Source organism: Microtus pennsylvanicus, chromosome 1, assembly GCF_037038515.1.
Source record: "Microtus pennsylvanicus isolate mMicPen1 chromosome 1, mMicPen1.hap1, whole genome shotgun sequence".
Classification (NCBI taxonomy): Eukaryota; Metazoa; Chordata; class Mammalia; order Rodentia; family Cricetidae; genus Microtus; species Microtus pennsylvanicus.
Window position 1 is genome coordinate 123,254,549 of NC_134579.1, and position 22,670 is coordinate 123,277,218.

The 22,670-nt window shown below is 48.9% G+C and overlaps 1 protein-coding gene across 8 annotated transcripts in view; it reads right to left on the reverse strand.

Annotated features, from left to right (window-relative positions):
* Window positions 1–12,096: 12,096 nt before the first annotated feature.
* Window positions 12,097–22,670, reverse strand: part of Msi1 (musashi RNA binding protein 1) — a 28,618-nt gene continuing 18,044 nt past the window's right edge. For 3 of the 8 annotated variants that reach the window (XM_075982225.1, XM_075982241.1, XM_075982233.1), the window contains 6 exons: window positions 22,164–22,244; window positions 20,378–20,434; window positions 17,823–17,891; window positions 17,012–17,199; window positions 16,541–16,604; window positions 12,097–13,812 (listed from right to left, as the gene is read on the reverse strand). In XM_075982225.1, the coding sequence (XP_075838340.1) occupies window positions 16,563–16,604; window positions 17,012–17,199; window positions 17,823–17,891; window positions 20,378–20,434; window positions 22,164–22,244 (437 nt within the window). In that variant the 3' untranslated portion in view covers window positions 12,097–13,812; window positions 16,541–16,562. The remainder of the gene's footprint in view (window positions 13,813–16,540; window positions 16,605–17,011; window positions 17,200–17,822; window positions 17,892–20,377; window positions 20,435–22,163; window positions 22,245–22,670) is intronic. The other 5 variants (XM_075982205.1, XM_075982252.1, XM_075982262.1 and 2 more) reach the window with 3 other exon arrangements.

Genomic DNA, 22,670 nt, shown 5'->3' on the forward strand with positions numbered 1-22,670 from the left:
GTCCAGTTTATGGGGTGCTAGGGATGGAACTCAGGACTTTGTGCATGCCGGTCAACCACTTGAATGAGCTACTTCTCCAGACTCTGTTTTTGATTTTTTTTTTTTTTTTGAGACAGGGTCACTGTGTAGTCCGGGCTGGCTTCAAAGTCCCAATCCTCTGTCCACCTCCAGTTTGCTGGGATTGCAGGCATGTACTACCACATCTGCCTGTGTGTACTTTGTGTCTGGCGTGGGCACATGCGTGTGATTATTGCAAGTGTATGCGTGTGCGTGCATGGGTATGTTCCCGCATGTGGATACCAGAGTTTCTTCCTGTCGTGTACCTTATTGTTTGGGGCCATGAGCTCATCAGTTCGGCTAGACTGGCTGGCTGGAAATCTTCGGGGATCTGTTTGTCTCTGTGTCCCATGCCCAGCTTTTCCTTGGATGCACAGAAGCTTCGTTTCAGTGGTTGCACTTTAAGCTACGAGCCACTAAGGCCATAACCTGGGGGGAATTCTGTTTGCCCCTACGGTGGCTCTGTTGCTACTGCTAAAGGTAGTTCTAATTAAATCTCTACAGTCCTAATAAAACTTGAGATTCAAAGGCTAGGGTGAAAAACCTGTAAGCTCGGAGAGTTAGAGTAACAACTGACTTTTTCTTTGCAGGCACCCTGGAAACCACTCCCTTCCACAATGTCCCCAACTAAAAAAGCCACAATAAGCTCCTCTCTGCTTCTTCCTGTCAACCAGTTGCTAACCCCACCTCACTGAGCCTGGTTGATTTTATTTAATTAATGCAATGCAGCACATTTTTGCATAGTTAACAAATGGAGCAAGAACAAAAGTAACATGTCTTCTCTTAGTTAAATATTCCATAACACTGGTTTTGGGGTATTTTTTGGTGGGGGGGGAGATAGGGTCTTCTATGTAGCCAAGGCTGGCCTTAAATTCCTAACCCTCCTGCCACAGCCTACTAAGTAATTATAGATATGTGCCCCCTATGTAGACCAGGCGGACCCCTAACCTGCAGCGGTCCTGAATGATGGGACTACAGATATGTACCACCATGCCTCCACAGCTAGTTCTGCATGTGTGCCCCATCCTGGACAGTCCTGTGTCATTGCTGTCCCCCAGGGGGCAGTTCCCAGCCTTCTCTTGCTGTGGCCTCGCTAGTTCTAAGGGGCACTGATGAGTTGTTACGCCTGAATTCTGGACTCCGAGGCCAAAACAAAGTCTTTATTCCCAGGTTAACTTGGGTGCCTCCATCCGGCTGAAGTGGTAGCAACGACAGCAGCACCAGCAACAGGAACAGCGCAGAAGAGACCCAGAGCGGTAAAACAGGAGAGCTTATACAGAGACAGCAGAGAAGAGACCCAGAGCGGTAAAACAGGAGAGCCTATACAGAGACAGCAGAGAAGAGACCCAGAGCGGTAAAACAGGAGGGCTTATACAGGGGCAGCAGAGAAAAGACCCAGAGCGGTAAAACACGAGGGTTTATACAGGGGGAGCAGAGAAGAGACCCAGAGCGGTGAAAAACAGGGGTTTACATAGGGGCAGCGCAGAAGAGACCCAGAGCGGTAAAACAGGAGGGTTTATAGGGGCAGCGCAGAAGAGACCCAGAGCGGTAAAACACGAGGGTTTGCATAGGGGCAGCACAGAAGAGACCCAGAGCGGTGAAAAACAGGGGTTTATATAGGGGCAGCGCAGAAGAGACCCAGAGCAGTGAAAAACAGGGGTTTATATAGGGGCAGAGGCTCAGGGAATTCCAAGTCTCAGGGCTTGTAATTGAATGTCCCCTAGTAGCATGACAGGGAAGTCCAGACTTCCAGGCTTGGGACTGGCTGCCCTCCTATGATATAAGGGCTTTCCAGGCCTGAAAAGAATTCCCAATTGCCAGTAACTACCTGAGGCTCTGATTGGTTCGATGTCCCTGCTCAGGGATTAGCTGGTTACAAGTTGGGGCAGAGATGCCTCCGTTTCTGTGTTTCTTTCTCTGGTTCTTTCTACCTTTTGTAATCCTCATTCCTTTGGTCTGTCCTGAATCTAGGGACTTAGCGTGCTCTTATGGTCCTAGTTTCGTGGCTTCATCCTCCAGCTGTAGGTTTGGGGACAAAGTGTCTCTTCCCCTAGCTCTGGTCCCGTTTTCAGGGTGTGTTTCTTTCCCTGGCTCTGAACCCTGGACCCAGGCTGCTCAGGGGTTGTGCTAGGGCTATGAACTCAGCGAATCTGTGGTTGTGAGAGGAGGCTCCATTTCCGCTGTTTTCATTAAATATTGGATTTGGATCACTTTGGCGGGAGTGGGGGGTGGGCATCTTGGCCATTTTATAGGTGAGGCAGCAGGCCTCTGAGAGGTAAAGCCAGAAATGGTCACATTCTAGTATAAGCCTACACCTGCAGTTTCCCCTGCACTACCCTCCTGCACCTGGATCGAGGGCCTCTGTGTGAGTCATTGCAGAATCAACGGTTCCTCACCAAAGTGAGCGATAATCTCAATTCTAACCTCTGTCCACTTGTGATCCCAACTCTCGAGGATGCACCAGGGCTGGCAGAACAGCTCAGTGCTAGAGTGCTTAGTGTTTGCCTAGCTTGTGTGAAGCCCTCAGATGAGCCTCTATCAGCGTACACACACACGCACACACACGCACACACACTCAGAAGACAAAGATGGAAAAAAAAAGAAGAAGACAAAGATGAACACAAGAAACTCAAGCGAGCGTAGTATTATGTGACTGTAATCCTAACACTCAGGAGGTGGAGGCAGGAGAACTGAGGGAGAGTCCTGGGATAACCTGGGCTACAGAACCACTCTTGCTCCTCTGTGCTCTGACAGGGTCCAGTCAGCAGGCGGGGTCTGTGACTACCGTGTGTGTAGCACAGAAGTAGAATATGTCCACCCTCACACACAGTCTTGATTGGCTGTAGATGGTGGCAGAGCCTGAATCAGTGCTGTCACAGAGGCACAGATAAAGGGCTGGCTCACCACCCCACACCAGCTCCAGTGCAGTGACTGGCAAAGTGTCAAGTCCCTCCCCTCTGGAAGCTTTGAGGTCATAAGAAGATATAGACGTTGCTCCTGGGGTTGGGTCTGAGGGATGCTGATGGTGACCTGTGGTCCCAGCAGGAGTAGCTGGACCCAACAATCCTCCGTGTTACCTGGATAAACTACTTGCTAAATCGGTCCCAAGACCTGACGCAGCCTGTGATGTAGACCCAGTTGAAAATTCAATCTTTAATTAATTAATTAATAGCCGGGCGGTGGTGGCACACGCCTTTAATCCCAGCACTCGGGAGGCAGAGGCAGGCGGATCTCTGGGAGTTCGAGGCCAGCCTGGTCTACAAGAGCTAGTTCCAGGACAGGAACCAAAAAGCTACGGAGAAACCCTGTCTCGAAAATCCAAAAAAAATAAAAATAAAAAATAATTAATTAATTAGTGTGTGTGTGTGTGTGCGTGTGTGTGCATGTGTGTGCGTGTGTGTGCGTGTGTGTGTGTGTCAGAGGACAACTCTGTGATGTCAGTTCTATCCTTCCACCTTTAAGTGGGTTCCAGGAATTGAACTCAGGTCATCAGACTGCAAACAACTTTACCTTCACTGGCTGAGTCATCTTAGCTAGCCTACAAACTCCATTTAAAAACTGGGAGTGCAATCAGGCGGTGGTGGTACACTCCTTTTCTCCCCAGCAATTGGGAGGCAAAGGCAGGTAAATACCTTGAGTTCAAGGCCAGCCTGGTCTACAGAGTGAGTTCCAGGACAGCCAGGGCAACACAAATAAATCCTGTCTCAAAAAAAAAAAAAACAAAAAACAGCCCCCCTCCAAAACCAAAACCAGATGGGAACGTAATCCAATGGCAGATCACTTCCCCAGTGTGTAAGGACCTGGCTTCCATCCCCAGACCACACACACCCTCCGTTTTCCAGAGGGTGCTTTGGAGCCTGAGAGGTGAGTGACACCCCGGCAGTGGCATAGGGCAGTGAGTGCTGCAGATTCCTCCAGGACAGTCTAGACAAATTCTCCTGTGCTGGGGCTCAGGCAGAGAATCTGGAGGGCGAAGTGGAGAGATGGCCTAGCACTTGTGGCACACAGAAAGGCCATGCTAAGTGGCAACTGGTCTGGAGTCACTGAAAATCTCCCCAGGCCCTTTCGTGCTTTGTGCCTTGATTTCTGCTGGCCAAAACCCATGCACAGGTGTATGAAGCACCCCCTCTCCCAGCCTGGGAAACAAACCAAAATCTCTAGTGGAAAGAACAGCCCTTGATAGCTTCTTGACCCCTTCAGGTAGGTGCTGGCATAGCCACACTCTAGCAAGGTCAAGGCCACATCTGCTGGGACCTCAAAGGACAAGGCTCCTGCATCCTAAAAAGGCTGAAAGGAGCTACATGTTGCCATTGCTGAGCCCTCCCCTAGGCCTGGCACAGAAGCGATGAATTTTGCCCAAGAAGCCCAGCCGCGGGTCTCCTGAAGCCATCTTCCTTATTTGACAGGTGATGAAGTGGACTCCGAGAGGTTAGATAATTTGTTCCAAATCACACTGCCTGAAAGAAGAGATGGAGAGAGGTGTGGCGGTGTTGCAAGCCTGAAATCCAGCACTTGGAAAGCTGGAGCAGGACCCTTGTGAGTTCCGGGCTGACCAGGGATACGGAGTGAGACCATGTCCCAAAACAAGGTGGTGGGCAGAGACTGGAGAGATGGCCCAGAAGTTAAAAGCACTGTCTGATTTTTCCAGAAGACTAGGTTCGATTCCCAATGCCCACATGGCCTCTTCTGGCCTCAGCAGGCAGCAGGCATGCACATGGCACACATACATCCACACCTATGTATAAAAAATAAAAACAAGAAAAGAATGAGTAAAAGGGAAGAGAAGGCTGGGAAGATGACCCCACGGACAAAGTGCTTCCATGCAAGCATGAGGACCAGAGTTCAAACCCCAGAACTCACTCAAGGCTCTTAGCATGACAGCTCTCTTGTAATCCCAGTTCACAGAGTTGGAGAAAAAGGACTCACGCGTGTGTGTGCGGGCACACACACACACACAGCAACCTGGTTGTATCATTGAGCTCTGGGCTCAATTGAGAGACCCTGAATAAATGAATAAAGTGGAGGGAGATGGGGGAAAACTGCATGCCAACCTCAGGCTTTCACGAGCAACTGCACACATGTTTGTGCCCACTCACATGAGAACATGTATATCCACACAGAGAGAGTAAACACACAGTCATACAAAAAAAGAAAATAATAGCCATACACTCACATGCACACGTGTGTATGCCCGTGTGTGTGTGTGTGTGTGTGTGTGTGTGTGTGTGTGTGTGTGTGCAAGAATGGTGGTGGCACATGCCTGTGGTCCCAACTACATGGGAAGCTGAGGCAAGACCAAGCAAGTTCAGAACTACAGCCCAGCAACAGAGCAACCTGCATCTCCAAAACAAAACAGAACTTCTATAAGCTATCTGTCTTTAATTTTTGATGTATATTAGTGAACTTCTAGTGAAAATATATACATAGAAGTAGAGAAGACAGCAAAATAAACTCATGTAACAAAACTCAGCTCCAGTTTTTGCCAACATTTCCCAATCTTTTTTCTTCCCCTTTTTCATCTTCATTTTTCTCTATATTGAATTTTTATTTTATTTTTTATTTTTAGCCAGGGTCTTGATATGACAAGTCCTTATGTATATGTGTTGTTTTTATTGGTTAATGAACAAAGCTGTTTCAGCCAAGCCAGGTGGGAAATCCAAACAGAGATATAGAAAAAGAGTAAGCAGAGTCAAGGAGATGCCATGTAGCTGCCAAAGGAGACAGACACAGCCGGAACCTTCACTGGTGAGCCACAGCCTTGTGGCAATACACAGATTAATAGAAATGGGTTAATTTAAGATATAAGAGCTAGTTAATAAGAAGCCTGAGCTAATAGGCCAAACAGCGTTGCAATTAATATAGTTTCTGTGTGATTATTTGGGTCTGAACAGTCGGGAAACAAAAAAGCAGTCTCTGCCTACAAAATGGCATGCTAACGTAGGGCAGCTAAAGACACAATAAAACTGAGAAGGCTTGGGAAAGAATTCTAGACACAAAAGAACAGAGTTAAACACAGCTCTTTTTTTTTTCTTCCAGATAGACTGTTGGAGGCAAGCAGAGGCGTGGCTCTTTTAAGAGAAATCTTCCTGACTCAGTGTTAGCAGCAAAAAATTGCACAGATTCTTTAAAAAAAAACAGCCTCCTGGTTTGTGCTGGCAGAATGAAATCTGGCTTTTTTGGGAGATCCTGCATTAAATGGAGTTGTGAGCAGATCGCTACTAGTTGCTTAATGGCACAGGGACTTGCTGCGTCCCTGGAGCTGGGGCAGTGAGCATGGCTCACAGAGCTGGCAGTGGACATGCCTCTGCCATGTCGGACTTGGCAGAGCCAAAAGGCAAAGCAGCCTTAGTCCTAGCCATACTGCTTGGCATTTTAAGAAGCTCTCCTGGTCAGAAAATGATTACAGATACACAATAGACAGATTCTGATGAAAAAGACCTCTGAATTGGTCACAGCGTGTTTTAAAAATGTACATAGGCTTGGGAGAGAGTAGAAAAAGAGGATAGACAGTCATAGATTAAAGGAGTAAAGATAATAAAATAAATACTAAAAAGTAATAGAGTAAAAAATAAGCCACATAAAGATAGAAAATACACATAGAGTCTGGATTATGCATATTATTGTGTTTTCTTTGAATCTGGTTTTTTTTTTAGAATAGTGGTGTTTTATTTTTTTAATTAATTTATTTTTTATTGAAAATTTCCACCTCCTCCCCCTTTCCTCCCCTCCCCCAACTCCCCGGCAGGGAGATATTTGATTCTGGGGGCTACTAAGTTAAACCAACAGAAAGGTATCTTGATTTCAAAATTTGGGTCTAAGGATTTGTTGGTTTGGAGAAGAAGTTCTGCTTTGGTTTCCACAGAAGATTAGAACCTGTGGATTCCTTCAAGATTTGATAGAACAAGACCACCCTGAAAGGTCTTTATGAACCCTAAAAATAATTTGCCCAACAAATAGCAGGAAACAGTTTGGAGAAAACAATGCCCAAATTCCCAAAATGATTGTTTATGTTTGTTTTCATTTAAAGGGAGATATGATATAAAGATGAATAATTTGAATTGGTATGGATCTTGGTCTATTGATACAAATTTAAGGTAGATTTTTGTTGCACTGTGTATATATATTTCTTCTATTTAAGGTATTGTGTTTATGCAGCTCATTTAAAAATGTAATGTATAATTAAGAAATACAGGTTAATATATAGTTATCTATAATAAAAAACTTTTAGTTGTATTAGTTAGTATTAATTATATACTAGATATACAGAGATATATTTCAGTTAGATAATCTACAAAATTTCAAAGACCTAAAGAATATGGCATTTAAAAAATTTTAAGAACTTAGACTTCTCAACAGTGAGACATGTCTGCTTCTGGCAGAACCAATCTACTTCAAGAGGATGATGGGCATAAAAGAGGCCCCTTATGGAGTTTGTTGGCCATTTGGGCAAAAACCTGCTCTTGCCTGGACTGCTTGATGTTATGCTGTGTGAACTGGACATGCAGGACCCACAGAAAAAAAATGACTGTTGAACTTGCTTAAAGATGAGACAGTTCTTCAGGTTTTCTGCTTCATGAAAGAGTCTGCCAGACATTATGAAGGATACAAAAGAAAGTGAATGACAAATTGCCAATAGAAGCAAAACAGTCTTTCAAATTTTCTGCTTCATGAAAAAGTATACTGGATACTATGGGCCTGTAGGCTGAAGATGGATGCCCTAACATTACAGTAGAACGTTGGGTGACTGTCCTGGCAGTAAGATGTCTCTGTCAATTCTAAAGTTTTGGAAGTTGTTTACAATGCACTTCCTAATTACTTTGGTAATATTATATCCTTCTAAGGTCTTTGAAGAGTTGGAGACAAATCCTTATTTATGATAAAAGATAAATTAGATATAAAACTTTAGACTCACAAAGATAGGATAGATGCTAGAGTATTTTCCTTAATTTCTTTAAAGCTTTATTTATTTATTATGTATACAGTATTCTGTCTGTATGTATGTTTTCAGGCCAGAAAAGGGCACCAGATCTCATTACAGATGGCTGTGAGCCACCATGTGGTTGCTGGGAATTGAACTCAGGACCTCTGGAAGAGCAGTCAGTGCTCTTAACCTCTGAGCCATCTCCCCAGCCCAGTATTTTCCTTAATTTACCAAGTGTAAATGGACTAAACATTGTAACTATAATTCTTTCTTTATAACTGTTTTGTATATGTAATTTTATTATGTTAAAGTTAAAACTTTCTTTTTTTAATTAGACAGAAAAGGGAAAATGATGTAGGAAGTCCTTATGTGTTGGTTAATGAATAAAGCTGTTTCAGCCAATGGCTTAGCAGAGTTAAGCCAGGTGGGAAATCCAAACAGAAATATAGAAAGACAGTAGGTGAAGCTGAGCAGTGGTGGCGCACGCCTTTAATCCCAGCACTCGGGAGGCAGAGGCAGGCAGATCTCTGTGAATTCAAAGCCAGCTTGATCTACAAGAGCTAGTTCAACAGGCTTCAAAGCTATAGAGAAACCCTGTCTTAAAAACCAAAAAGAAAGAAAGAAAGAAAGAAAGAAAGAAAGAAAGAAAGAAAGAAAGAAAGAAAGAAAGAAAAAGTAGGCAGAGTCAAGGAGATGCCATGTAACTGCCAAAGGAGCCAGACACAGCCAGAACCTTTACCAGTAAGCCACAGCCTCATGGCAATCCACAGATGAATAGAAATGGGTTAATTTAAGAGCTAGTTAATAAGAAGCCTGAGCTAATAGGTCAAACAGTGTTACCATTAATATAGTTTCTGTGTGATTATTCAGGTCTAAGTGGCTGGGAAACAAAAGAGCAATCTCTGCCTACAGGGTCTCGTGTATCTCAGAGTGGCCTTAAACTTGACATGTAGCCAAGGGTGACCTATAACTTCTGATCTTCCTGGTTCCACCTCTCAAGTCCTAGATTAATAGCCATTCACCACTACACCCAGTTATGGGATGCACATTGGAAAAAACACTCTTCCAATTGAGCGACATCTCCAGCCATTTTATTTTACTTAATCTATTATTGGGGGTGTAGGGGAAAGGGAGAAAAACAGAGACAGAGAGAGACACACACAGAGAGACGGAGAAATAGAAACACAGAAAGAAGCTGGGAAAGAAAACAAAGATAGAAAGAAAGAAATAGGCACAGAGACAGAGAAACAGAAGAGAGAGAGACACACGCACACATACATAGAGACAAAGAACAGGACACACAGAGAGAGAGACAAAGAGAGAGAAGAGGAAGGGGAGGGAGCATGCACGCATGCATGCCACAGCACACATGTGGAGGTCCGAAAACAGCTTCTGAAGTTGGTTCCAACTTGCTTTTGAGGCAGGATCGCTCACTGTTTCTGCTACTCTTGTGATTCCCTTATCTCCACTACTCATCTCAAGGCAGGAGTGCTGAGATTACAGATCCTTGCCACCTCATCTGCCTGCATCAAATGTGCCAAGCTTGCAGGGCACACACTGTTACCCTCTGAGCCTTCTTGCCAGCCCCATCTCTCTCACACACACACATTTATTAGAAGCTTAGAGCTTTTCGTTGTATGCATGTGTGTGTATGCATGCATGCTTGTCTGTGTATGCATGGAGGCATGCAGGAGCCCATGGAGGTCTGCAGAGGTGTCAGATGCCCTAGAGAACTGGAGCAAAAGGAGGTTGTAAGTTGCCCAGTGTGAGTGCGGGAACTAAACCCGGGTCCTCTGTAAGAGTAGCCAATACTCTTAACCACCAGGCCATCTCCAGCCCTTTATTGATTCTTGGTCAGTGTCCTATTGCTGTGAAGACACCATAACCACAGCAACTCTGATAAAGGAAAGCACTTAAGTGGAGCTGCTTACAGTTAAGAGCTTTAGTCTGTTATCGTCACGAAGGGAGCATGGCAGCACGTGGGCAGACTGGAGCTAGAGAAGGAGCTGAGAGTTCTGCATCTGGATCCACAGGCAGCAGGAAGAGAGAGACACTGGACCTAGCTTGGGCTTTTGATTCCTCAAAGCCCCACCCCTAATGACATACTTCCTCCAACAAGGCCACACCTCCTAACCCTTTTAAATAGTGCCACTCCCTTATAGGAGAACGCTTATAAAGTAATCCCACACTAAGCATTCAAATATATGAGCCATTCTTATTCAAACAAGCCTAATTTTATTATTTTTATTTTGAAAATTTTTGTTGTTGTTGAGACAGGGTCTCACTATGTAGCTCTGGCTGTCCTGGAATTCACTATGTAGGCTAGGCAGGCTTTAAACTCACAGAGATCCACTTGACTCTGCCCCCTGAGTGTTGGCACACCTGGCTAAGGTTTATTTTATGTGTATGGGTCATTGCACCATGTGTATGCTGTGCCCATGGAGGCCAGAAGAGGATTTTACAGGCAACATTTTCAGCCCCATATGACTGCTGGGAACTGAACCCAAGTTCTCTCCAGGAGTAACAATGCTTTTAACCCCTGAGTCATCTCTCCAGTCTCCTCACAAGGAAGGACCTTTTTATTTTAAACAACCATCTTCATTGTTTTTAGGTTGATGGTTCAATGAGATTGAGAGGATTCATGCCGGGCGGTGGTAGTGCACTCCTTTAATCCCAGCACTCAAGGAGGCAGAGGCAGGCGGATCTCTGAGTTTGAAGCCAGCCTGGTCTACAGAGTGAGTTCCAGGATAGTCAGAGATACACAGAGAAACCCTGTCTTGAAAAAAAAAATGTTCACATTGTTAAATTTTTCACCCTGCACTTCTGAAATGTAAACCCACTGAGCAACACTTTATCCCCTCCCAGCTAGTTGTAAGGTAACGACTATTGCATTCTGGAGGGCTGTTGTTGTTGTTGTTGTTGTTGTTAACCTGGGAAGTGAGCCCCAAGCCCCACATGCTAGTTGCGTTTTCTGCCACTGCATTGTATCACCAACCCCATTACTGTCATTTATTTCAACATATTTGATTAAGATTCTTCAAGTGGAACATCCCGTTCTCAGGAATAGGACAGCACAATAGTAGTAAGGAAGTTAAGTGTGTGTTTGTGTGTATGTGTGTATTGTCACGGAGAACTTTCGAACGTCTAAGGACAACTCTGAAACCAGTCCTCTCCTTCCACCTTACATGGGGCCTAGGGACCTAACTCTGGTCTCCACGCTTGTGCAAGAAGTACCCTTCACCCACTGGCCACCTGAGTCATTTAATGTTTTAAAGCTTTTGTGTGGGCAAATGAGGGGATTTATGGAGCAGAAGCACTTGACACATAAACCTGATGACATGACTTCAGCCATCATAAACCATGGTGGAAGTACAAAACAAGAACAAACCTAAACTTTTGAAGATCTTTAAATGAGCCTTGAACTCACAGAGCTCTGCCTATCTGCCTCTCAACACCCCCAGGAGGCTTTATATCTGGGGCTTCTCTTTCTTTGGGGTGGGAGGTGAGCCAGGACCTCCCTGTGTAGCTCAGGACTTCACTGGGCAGAGCAGCCCCACCTTGAATTTGCAGGGATCCTCTGCTTCAGCCTCCTGAGTACTAGAACTGCTAGGTTGGAATTCTTTTGCTTCCGCCTCCCGATTGCTGGGATTACAGGAACACTCCACACTTACGAGTCATAACGCTTTTTCTCTTACTAGTTCACTGTGTGTGTGTGCACCCACATACGCACAGGAATAAGAGAGCATGGGTGTCGAGGCCAATCTCTTCTCCCACCATGTGGGACTCAGGGATCAGTTAGGTTAACAGGCTTGAGGGGCAAACACCGTGACACTCCAGGCCACCCACCAGCTCCTGAGGTGTCATAGTGAAAACACTGGCTCTATTTAAAGTTTAAACAGGTTCACTTTTTCCCCTGCCACTCTATCTTCTTTCTGACAGTACTGGGGACTGGATTTGGGGCCTTGTGCATGCTGGGCAAGCATTCTTCCCAGCAACACTCCGGCTTCCACTATCCTATTCCACTTCAGTTTGACCTAGAGAAGGGGTACAGTCCTAATGCACCTTGCACCTCCCTGGGGCACCACAAATTGGACACACACGGGAGACTCAAGCTCAGCACCGTTTTCAAATAATTTATTAGGAATTTAAAACAAAATAAGACCTGGAAAAAGAAGTTACAGATGTGGAGAGACACCGAGGGTGGAACTTGCTGGCTTCAAAAACATCATGTAACATCTTAAAAAAAAAAATTCAAACAAATCAGAAAATGAAATTCCAGGTCCCTGAACCCACTGTCAGGTCCAGTGGGGTGAGCGGGTCCAGGGATGGGGGAAAAAGGAAGCTAAGTCTCCTGGGGCTCAGCTCAGATGTGTAGAAAATTGAAAAGAAAAACCAATAAAATGCAGCTTCTCTTTTATTAGGAAATATTTTTTAAAAAAATTAAAAAAAAAACACCGAAAATAGCCGCGCATCTTGGTGACAAAGATTATTGCTTTGAGTTCTCAGGGCTAATAGGTTGAGTGAGCGCCTCACATGGACAGTTAACTCTCCAAAGGGGGCTTTGAGGGTTCGGGGCTCAGACATGGGTGGGGAAGGACACAGAGGGGATGACGCAGGTAGGCCTCAGCCCCGCCACACCAGCCAGGTCTCACTTCACATCCTCTGAAAGGGGCTCCAGGGTAAGGGGCTGCCAAGGGCGCTGGTTGTGGGACTATCCTGATGGGAAACTTCAGTGAGAATGTGGGGGTTCCCTGAGAAGCCCTTTGCTGTCCCTGGCATCTTCTTACTGAAGTGCCCCCTCATGTCCACCCACGGTGGGGAGCGCAGAGCAGAAACCATTAAGATCCCGCCTAAGCAGTGGCCAGGAGAGACCTTTGGAGAGCCAATTCCTTCCCAGCAGCGGCTCTAGGCAAGCCCTCCTCTTCCCTGGCCCCTCGCCCCCACACCGGGTTTTTGGGGAGAGTAGGCCCAAGACCCTGAACACAGGAGGCCTGAGAGCGTGGGCCTGCTATGGCCAGAGCTGAGGTCTGCAAGCTTACAGTAAGTCTGAGGAGGAGACAGAGACAAGGGACAAGGGGAGGCCTTTGCCCTGTGGGGTCAGGCAATGCCCACACCCCAAGGGGTCTTAGAGAGGGGTGGAGCTAGGGTTTCACCTCACAGTATTTACATATGATACAGGACACAGGGCAGGATGGTCCCAGGGGCTCGGCCTGGCCGCGCCGCCCTGCCCTCTACCCTCCTCTCCAGGGCTGGAGGGAGGTGGCCAGGAGCCCACACCCATAGACACTTTGTTCTCAGTTGGTGGGGGCGGGGGCACCTGGCCCCTTGCTCCCTGCGGCCTGGGGCTTCACATTCACAAACCTAGAAATAGTTTAAAAACAGTTTCTTTTAAAACAAAACAAAAAAGTAAAGAGCAAAAAAGGGAAAAGCCAGAATAAAAAACAAGGGTCGGGGCTGTGGCCTGTAGCAGGCGCCCTCTGCCCTCACGCTAGCTATGCACAAATACAAAGCCTTCTGGGGTGTCCTAAAGGGGGCAGCAGAGAAGGATGGGGCAGACCCGAGAGGGGAAATGGGGGGGGGGACACAACTGGCTAATCCAAAATAAATAAAAGCGAACAGGGAGAAAGGCAGGTTGGGGAGGGGCGAGGTCAGAAAAGGGAAGGTTAGTAGGGGAGCCAGACTTGTGGGGACAGCAGGGCAGGGGCTGGGCCCAGTGGCTGGGGGACAGGCAGTAGCGGTCCGAGTTGCAGCGGAGGGGCTGGGCTGCTGCGGCTGAGGTGTCCCCATCCCCTTGCTGGCTCACTCTGGTCCTCAGTCAGCTGCAGGCTGGGGCGCTGAAAGATAACGGCATGATACAGGACATTGCGCCCCGATGGACTCTCTCGGGCCCACAGGATAGGCGCAACCCCTTCCTAGTCCCTGCCCAGACTTGTTCAGACTTGGCACTTCCTATTACATGGCAGGTTAGCACTGGGCACTGTCCCCAGATCTTGAGTGGCTAGGTTTTGTCATGCTCCCTGGGAGGCTTACCTGAACTCCACTGAAAACAGCACCCTGTATACTATTTGGAAGTATCTCATTTGTTTTATTCTTACATTTTTAAAGATTTATTTTATTATTATGTTTTTAACTATGTTTACTGCAGGGCGTGGTGGTACATGCCCTTCAGGCAGAGGCAGGCAAATCTCTGATTTGAGGTCAGCAAGTGCTAGGCCAGCCACGACTCCACAGTACGACCGTCTCAAAAATTCAAACAATAATCACTTGTGTGTGTGTGTGTGTGTGCGCGCGCGCGCACAGGTGCAGGAGCCTGTGGAGTAATCACTTGTGTGTGTGTGCGCGTGTGTGCGCACAGGTGCAGGAGCCTGTGGAGTAATCACGTGTGTGTGTGTGCGCGCACGGGTGCAGGAGCCTGTGGAGTAATCACGTGTGTGTGTGTGTGTGTGTGTGTGTGCACGAGTGCAGGAGCCTGTGGAGTAATCACGTGTGTGTGCGTATGCACGAGTGCAGGAGCCTGTGGAGTAATCACGTGTGTGTGCGTATGCACGAGTGCAGGAGCCTGTGGAGTAATCACGTGTATGTGCGTATGCACAAGTGCAGGAGCCTGTGGAGTAATCACGTGTGTGTGCGTATGCACGAGTGCAGGAGCCTGTGGAGTAATCACGTGTGTGTGTGCGTATGCACGAGTGCAGGAGCCTGTGGAGTAATCACGTGTGTGTGCGTATGCACGAGTGCAGGAGCCTGTGGAGTAATCACGTGTGTGTGCGTATGCACGAGTGCAGGAGCCTGTGGAGTAATCACGTGTGTGTGCGTATGCACGAGTGCAGGAGCCTGTGGAGAGAAGAGAGCACTGACTCTGATCTCCTGGAACTGCAGATGTGAACGCAGGCCCTCTGTGCTCATAACCAGAGCCATCTCGACCGCACCAGTTGTTTTTACACTTTTTAAAGATTTGTTTTTTTGTAGGCTGGCCTCAAGCTTGTGATGCTCTTCCTCCATCAGTTTCTCTGTCTCTCTGTCTGTCTGTCTCTCCCTCTCTCTCTCTACCCCCTCTCTCCGTTTTTGGAGACAGGGTTTATCTGTGTAGCACTGGCTGTCCTGGAGCTCACTCTGTAGACCATATTGACCTCGAACTCACAGAGATCCACTTACCACAGCCTCCAGAGAGCTGGGATTAAAGGTGTGCACCACCACCACCTGGCGACTCTGGCCCCCACCAGCTTCTTGGGTGTTCTGACTACACATAGGAACCATATGTGCGAATCCCATACTCTATTTTAATAGCTGTGTAATTTTCTGTTGTATGCATATATTCTGTCTACTTACATTCTTGGGGGGGGGCGGTTACTGTTTGGTTGGTTGGTTTAGTTTAATTTTTGAGGTAGGGTCTCCCTGTGTTGGGCTGGCAGGGTTGGATCCTGCTGTATAGATCAGGCTGGCCTTGAACTCATAGAGATCTGCCTGCCTCTGCCTCCTGAGTGCTGGGACATGATACACCATGCCAGCTAGTTTGCAGTTTTTAAATAAATGCCTAGAAGCAGTTATTGAATATGAATTAAAGAATATGAGTTAAAGAATATGAATGTTTAAAGCCTGGATGGGGTGCTGGGAAATGGCTCAGTGAGTAAGAGCTCTTGCTGCAGAGGGCCTGGACTTAGCTCTCAGAACCCACATGGCAGCTCACAGTCACCTCTAACTGCAGGTGCAGAGGCCCTGGTTCAATCCCCAGCACTTGAAAAACCTTGGACATATAAGACTGTCCCTTGGGAACCTGGAGCCAATTTAGACAGAGAGCAATGTTGGGAGTCATCAATTGTAAAAAAAAATCTTTGTCAGTCAATGAAATATGATTTATATTTCATTTTCATATTTGTTATATTAATTAATATTTGGTTTCTTGAGATAGGGTCTTGTTATGCATATGAGGCTGGTTTGAACTTATAATCTACCGACCTCTGTCTCCCCAGTGCTGGGCTAATATTTATGTATTTGTGTAGCTGTGTATGTTGTACAGTGTATTTGTTAGTGTGTGTGCATGCATAACATACGTGAGGACATTAAGTGTACCCACGTGTATGTGCACGTAGCTGCCAGAGGTTGATGGCAACTGTCTCCATCTGGTTAGAATGGCTAACAAACCTCAGGGACCTGCCTGTCAATGCTGGAGGTTCCGGGCAGGGCCACTGTCTTCTTCCTTTTATGTGGGATCTAAACTCAGGTCTTCACGATTGCTCAGAAGAACTTTAGCAACTCGACTACCTCTCCAGCTCTTTCTGAGACAGTCTCACTCTGGAGCCCTTGCTGGTCTAGAACTCAAAGCCATCCTCCTGTCTCAGCTTCCCAAGTGCAGGGATTACAGACATATGCCACCATGCCTGACTTAGTTTACATCAGACTGTAGCGGGCTAAGTGGCTTCTCTTCTGTTGGCCACTGCTGGCATCCAGGTCTGTCTCCCCCAGTAGTAGGCTGTGCACACTGTTAAGTGGAAATGGGGCTAGCATTCACAACAGCATTGCAAAGGATCAGCTTCCCAGCGCCCCCACTCCTCTCCATCTCCTCACCTCCTGCCACCTCTCCCCTGCTTCAGTGGTACCCATTGGTGAAGGCTGTGGCAATCAAGGGACCCTGAAAAGACAAGAATTAGACTCCTAGGATCCTGAGGCAAGTTCAGATAAACTGAAGGCTCCTGTCATTCCTGAGGGAACCCTAAGGCGAGATAGATCCTTCTAGCTGGCACGTGTGCAAGGCAGGGCCTGGAACCTTCGTAGAGCCAGTTCCCTGGTTAGAACTAGGGCACTCCTGAGTGGACTCTAAGCACACAGAAAGGAGATGGTATCTCATTTGCACAACATCTGGAGCCACTGACAGTGCCACAGGACACCCTCTTGTCCTTCTTCCCGAAAGAAGAAATTCTGTCACCATCCCTCAATCTCACTTCGCACCAGAAGATGGGCAAAACCTCTCCCTCCCCCGATTTCAGAGATCTCCCAGGATGGGGGGTGAGGTGGAGGCCATCAGGCCTGGCCACTCACCCCGAGACTGTGGCCGAAACCAGTGCTGGGGGCGGGGCTGGCGGCGCTGATGTAACTGCTGACCCCCGAGTCCTGGTTGGCCGCCCCGTAGAGCTCAGCCATGGGGCCGGGGCTTGTGGTCCCCAGGAAGCCCCCTGTGCGACTGGGAGTAGAACCTGGAGGGGGAGCCATCGTCCAGGGGTGAGAGCCTGGCAACCCAGAAAGAAGACAGTGATAGCCCGGATGCCCACAGCCACCCCACCACACCCACTCCAACTCCTCCCATGCCTGCCCGGGGCCTGTAGATGCCCCGCCCTGGAGACCACCAAATCCCTCCTCCCCAGCCTCCACCATGTTCTGTCTGACCACTGGACAGCCTCCTCTCCCCGTGAGCCCCTTCAAGTCTTCCTCCATCTTGCAGCCCCGTGCACTGTCTAGGGCTGGCCTACGTCCCTCTGTTGCTTGAAGCTCCATTTTCCCCACTCCCTGTTCCTGTAACTGACCCATGCAAACTGGCTGTTCCCTCAACTAGAGCAATCCTTACCCCTTCTTGTACCGTCTCCCACAAGCCTTTGTTTGGCCTTCCCTAAAGCACCAATGCCCCGAGAGCCGTAGCAGCCATTCCCAGGGCATGCTTCTCTGCACCCCGACACCCCGCAGTGAGCACGCTCTGGGGGACACTGCCAGAGTCACCCTCGGCTGGCTCATGTCCTCAGCTCAGTCAATACTTGGGTGACTGAATAAGTGAGCCCTTTGTCAATGGTTGGAGCGGGAGCCTCTTCCTTCTGGACTCCTCCAGCCCCTCCAGTGCTCCCTTCCCAGAAGGCCTCACCTGTCCCTCGGACTACCGCTGCCGCTGCTGCCGCTGCTGCCATGGGACCATAAGCAGTGAGAGGAATAGCTGGAAGACAAGGTGTGGGCGCTGAGCACAAGGAAGAGGGCACGAGAGGGGACCCTATCATCTGGCAGAACTTCTCCCACCTGGCCCTAGCTTGAAGAAGGGGGTCATTGTGTCCCCCCCGGGGTCAAAGCACAGACAGCCATTGTGAACAGCCATTCTGTGTGCCCTGACCTGATACGTCCCAGGGTGCAGCCCAGCCTCGGTTTCCACAATGGACTCGAGTAGCCTGATCTGCTGTGGCGGACACAGTAGCACTGTGTCCACAGGACCCTCGGTGGGACAGTGACCGTCTAGCTCAGAGTGACTGGGACATTACAGTCCTTTTCCCAGCCAGTCACCAACTGGCCCAGGGCACAGAAGCCAGGCCCATTACTTCAAGGAAGGACTGGCTGAGGACGGTGAGCTACAGAGCCCCCAACAGGGTCAGGCCGATAGGATCCCAGCTCTGTGATTGTGTCCTGCATCCTCCCACTTCCCTCAGGGCCTCCTTGACTACCAGGCTAAAAATGACCAGTGCCCCCTCCAAGTCCCCCAGCCCCCTCTTCTGTCTTCCTCTCTCCTCCCTTCTCATCTACGACTGTTTCCCTCTGCAGCTCTGTATACAACAGACACTTAATAAATGTCTGCACTAAAAAGGTAAAAGAGACCTCTGCCCTTTTTTCCATCTTCTTTTTGGTTTTTTGAGACATGGCCTTGTTATCCCAGACTCACTTCTGATTCTCCTGCTTCCATCTCCCAAGTACGGGGGTTACAGGCATGTGCCATCATTACTGGTCTATATGGTACGGGGAACTGATGCTGGGTCTTTGTGCACACAAGGCAAGCAGTCTACCAGATAAACAGTCCCCAGTCCATCCCCTGAAAATCTTCAACAAAGTCATTGTGTAGGGGATTCAAACCCAACGACTGTGGCTCCTGAGTTCTGGATTCACCTTTCTGCAAAGGAGCATCTGCTGGCTTCTTCTCACTGGGACTTCGCCCCTACCCTTCCCCCTATCCTTCCACCAGCATGAAACCCTACGCATTCCGCACAGCTGCGTCTTTATCTTCCCGTGGAACTTCGCTTACTTCATTAATCCATCCGTCTCTATGAACATACCAGCTCCTGGAAAGGCAGGGGCCTTATCTACTCACTTGTGTGTGTCCCCCAGTGCCTGGTCCAGGGTCAGCACAATAAATATGTACCGAACACATAAGAGAAATACCCACATCTCTTTGTTCCAAGCCAAGAGAAAAGTTCAGACATCACATTCCCAGGAGTTACAGAGGCCAGAACCCATGCCCTCCCCTGCCAAGATACCTTCAGCGTTGGCATTCCCTGACTCAGGCTTACAGAGTGGACACTGGGCACTGAGGTCTTGGTCCTAACCCTTCACAAAGCAAACTCTAAGTAGCTAACCTCACCGAGAGCTTATCACAGTGTAAAGAATTATTCTTGGCATAATAAATATTAGTTATCCTTGCTGGCCCGCACAATCAATAAGAGCAGAACCTGGGTAGTCTTGTTCCTTCTTGTCCCCCCAGGCCTGGTGGCGCATGCTGCACACAGTAGGTCCTCACTCAGAGGTCTTCTTACATGAGGGGACAGGAAGCACTCATGCCGGGGCACTCTGTTCGTGGCAGTCACTATCTCCTCCCCTCCTCCCCTTCCTTTGCCCCGAGTCTTTCTTCTCCCACTCCCATTCTGACAGACCCTTGAGCACCCCTTGGAAGGAAGATCTGAAGCAGTGCCCCACATATAGTCAGGCTGGCGGCAGAGTCTGCAGGTAAGATGGGAGAGAAGCAGGCCGGACAGAGAAACCCTCATGGCGCACCTCAGGTGCGCACTATCCCACTCAGCCTTGCCCCAGCCTCACAGCTCAGTTTCGTCCTTGTGGCCAAAGACTCTGACCTCATTCCCCCAGAGGTAACCCATGGACATCCCTGGAGTCAGATGGAGTCATCAGACACGTGTCGCTTGACCCTCAGATCTTGATGAACTGAGAAGCATTACCATGACAGAATAAGGATTGAAAAAATCGTACGAGAGTAAAGCTGGGGGTTCTGGCTTCTCAGGAGAGATGAGATGTGAGTTTTGGATCTGGAGCCCCTCAAGGGTGGGCTGGCACTGAGTACAGGCATGCCCAGTTCCCTGTACAAAGTCCCCATAGCCCGCTGTGCTCCAAGTTTGTGACCCTAGCCTGTTCACCACTGGGTACCAGAGCTTCTATGGTGCCTGGCGCATGGGAGGCGCTAGATAAATATTTGCCAAATGGATCATTGAGTGACTTTACCTCCATCTGCTTCGCTTGGCCTCACGCCCCACCCTTGAGGGCCATGTAGCTGAACCAACTGGCCAGTGCCCAAGTACAGTGTGCCATGTCCTCACAGCCATGGGGCTGGCGGGCAGGAGGAAAGAGTCCCTTCAGCTTTACCTGGGAAGGTCCCTCTCCCTTTCTCTTTTTCCCCACGTGGCCTATGAGATGTACAAAATCCGAGCCACTGACCTGTAAGCTCGGGGAGGACTGGGGCGCTCGGGAGAGGGGTCCGCTCTACACGGAATTCTAAAATGAAACGTAAAACAGCTTAGGAAGAAGTAAGGGAGCCCCTCTGGCGCGGCCAAGGGGGAAGGAATGCACCCGGAGGAACTATGGGCGAGGGGACAGACCATGCATGGGACTCAAGAACTGGAAATGGAAATGAGGGTGCAGTCTCGGTAGGTGAGGCGGAGGCAGAGCAGTGACATAGAAGAGAGGAAGAAGGGAAGAGAACAAAGCCAGAGGTGCCGCTCAAACCTGGGCACAAGGCAACGCCAGCACTAGGATTCTTGATCTTTGGTGCTGACAGTTGGACCCAGGACTTTCCCCAAGCCTGACGAGCACTCTACTGCTCAGCTGCACTCCAAGCCCTGTTTTTGTTTTAAGATTCATTTACGTTAGCCCAGCAGCGGTGGTGGCGCACACCTTTAATCACAGCACTCAGAAGGCAGAGGCAGGCGGACCTCTGTGAGTTCAAGGCCAGCCTGGTTCCAGAACAGCCAGGACTACACAGAGAAACCCTGCCTCAAAAAAAACAAAAGGGATTTCCTTTGTGTGCGAGTGTTTTGCCTACAGTATGCGGACATGCCACGTGCACAGGGGGTGCCCTTGGAGCTCAGAGCAGGGTCTCAGGGCCCTGCCACTGCAAGTCACCACATGGGGCTAGGAACTGAACCTCTGCCTTCTAGAACAGCGGTGCTCTTCAGTGGGTAAGCTCTTAGTGACACCACATCCCAGCTGGGCCTTTGCAGCAGCTCTCAGCCCTCCCTGAGCAGTAGGCTTCTTCATCTATAAAATGGGATTCCTGAGAGGGTCGGACATGTGTACTAAGGGCTCCAACTTAAGCAGCCGAAGGGCAGAGGATCTAAGTGCTTAGGGACCCCTCCAGTAAGTAAGACCCAGATGAACTGGGCCGCAGCTCAGTGGGAGAGCACTTATCTGACACTCTTAAGGCCACGGGTTCACTTCCCAGTCTGGCAGGGGGCTTGGGCTGTGGTTCAGTTGGCTGGGTGCCTGACCTGTAGTCACAGCACTCAAGAATGGACATGGTTACACGGTGAACTTGAGGCAGCCTAGGCTGCAGGAGGCTCTGTTTCAAAGATAAATGAACAACATTGAGGGATATGGCTCTCCTAGAGGACTGGCCTAGCATGTGTGAGGTCCCAAGCCCATTCCCAGCACTCATAATAAAATAAATAAGGGCCTGGGAATGATTCGAGGCTTAAAGGAAAACAATATTAAATAATAACAGGGCGACCCAGAATTATGTTGAAATTTCAGTTTAAATAACAGGTCTAGTGTTCTCTTTACGCTCAACTACAAATGAGGACGGCCATTACTTCAGCTTTAAGGTTCAGCTTGTAGGCTCTCAGGCTGTGGACAGCGCCTTTAAAAGTCACTGGTGAAGGCCTGACTCACACCGGCCCTGCGGGAAGCCCCCACTACACCCAGTGCTGTCTTTGTTAGAAGTGGCAATCCTGGAGTCGGGTCAGGATTGGAGAAAGGCAGAAGACAGAGAGAATGGATGACTGGGCGAGGACCGTACCATGCAGTGCACACGAGGTGCCCCAACTCTCAACTCCTGGAGGGGTTAAGAAGGAGGGCAGAGGACTTCCTCCCTCAGACACGCCCTTCCTTCCAAGCCTCCAGCAGGTAATACCCCAGCCATGCACCCCAGACACCACCACCCTGAGGGTTAACACTGCCTGGGAACTGGGGACATGCCAGTGGTAGGGGGTCACCCAGCAGGACTTACCGGGGAACTGGTAGGTGTAACCAGGGGCAAGGCCTGTGTAACTCCGGCTGGCGTAGGTCGTGGCTTGGAAACCTGGGTAACCTGAGGGGACAAGGGGGCAGCATGAGATGCCTTGCCCACAGCTGGGGCACAGCTGCTCATAGTCTTCCTTCACCTTGTCACAGAGAGTCCTGTTTCCCAAAAGCCTTCTGTGCACCGAGTCTCGTGCTCAGCACGGTGTACATTTATTATCTCATTAAACCTTGCAAGTAACAGGAGAGACTGCAAGGAGCCTCCATGTACAGGCATGGAAACTGAGGCACAGAGAGGCGACACTGACCAAGAACATGCAACCCTGTTCCCCAACTCCTTCCCACTTCAGCTCCCACCTTCCCACCCTCGGCTTCTTCCCGCCTCTCCAGCCACACTGACTTTTAGAGTTTGCAGAGCTCAGCTCAGGGCCTTTGCAGCCACTGCCATCCCTGCCTGTGCCATTTCCCATGAGACCTCCGAGCTAGTGTCAGCTGG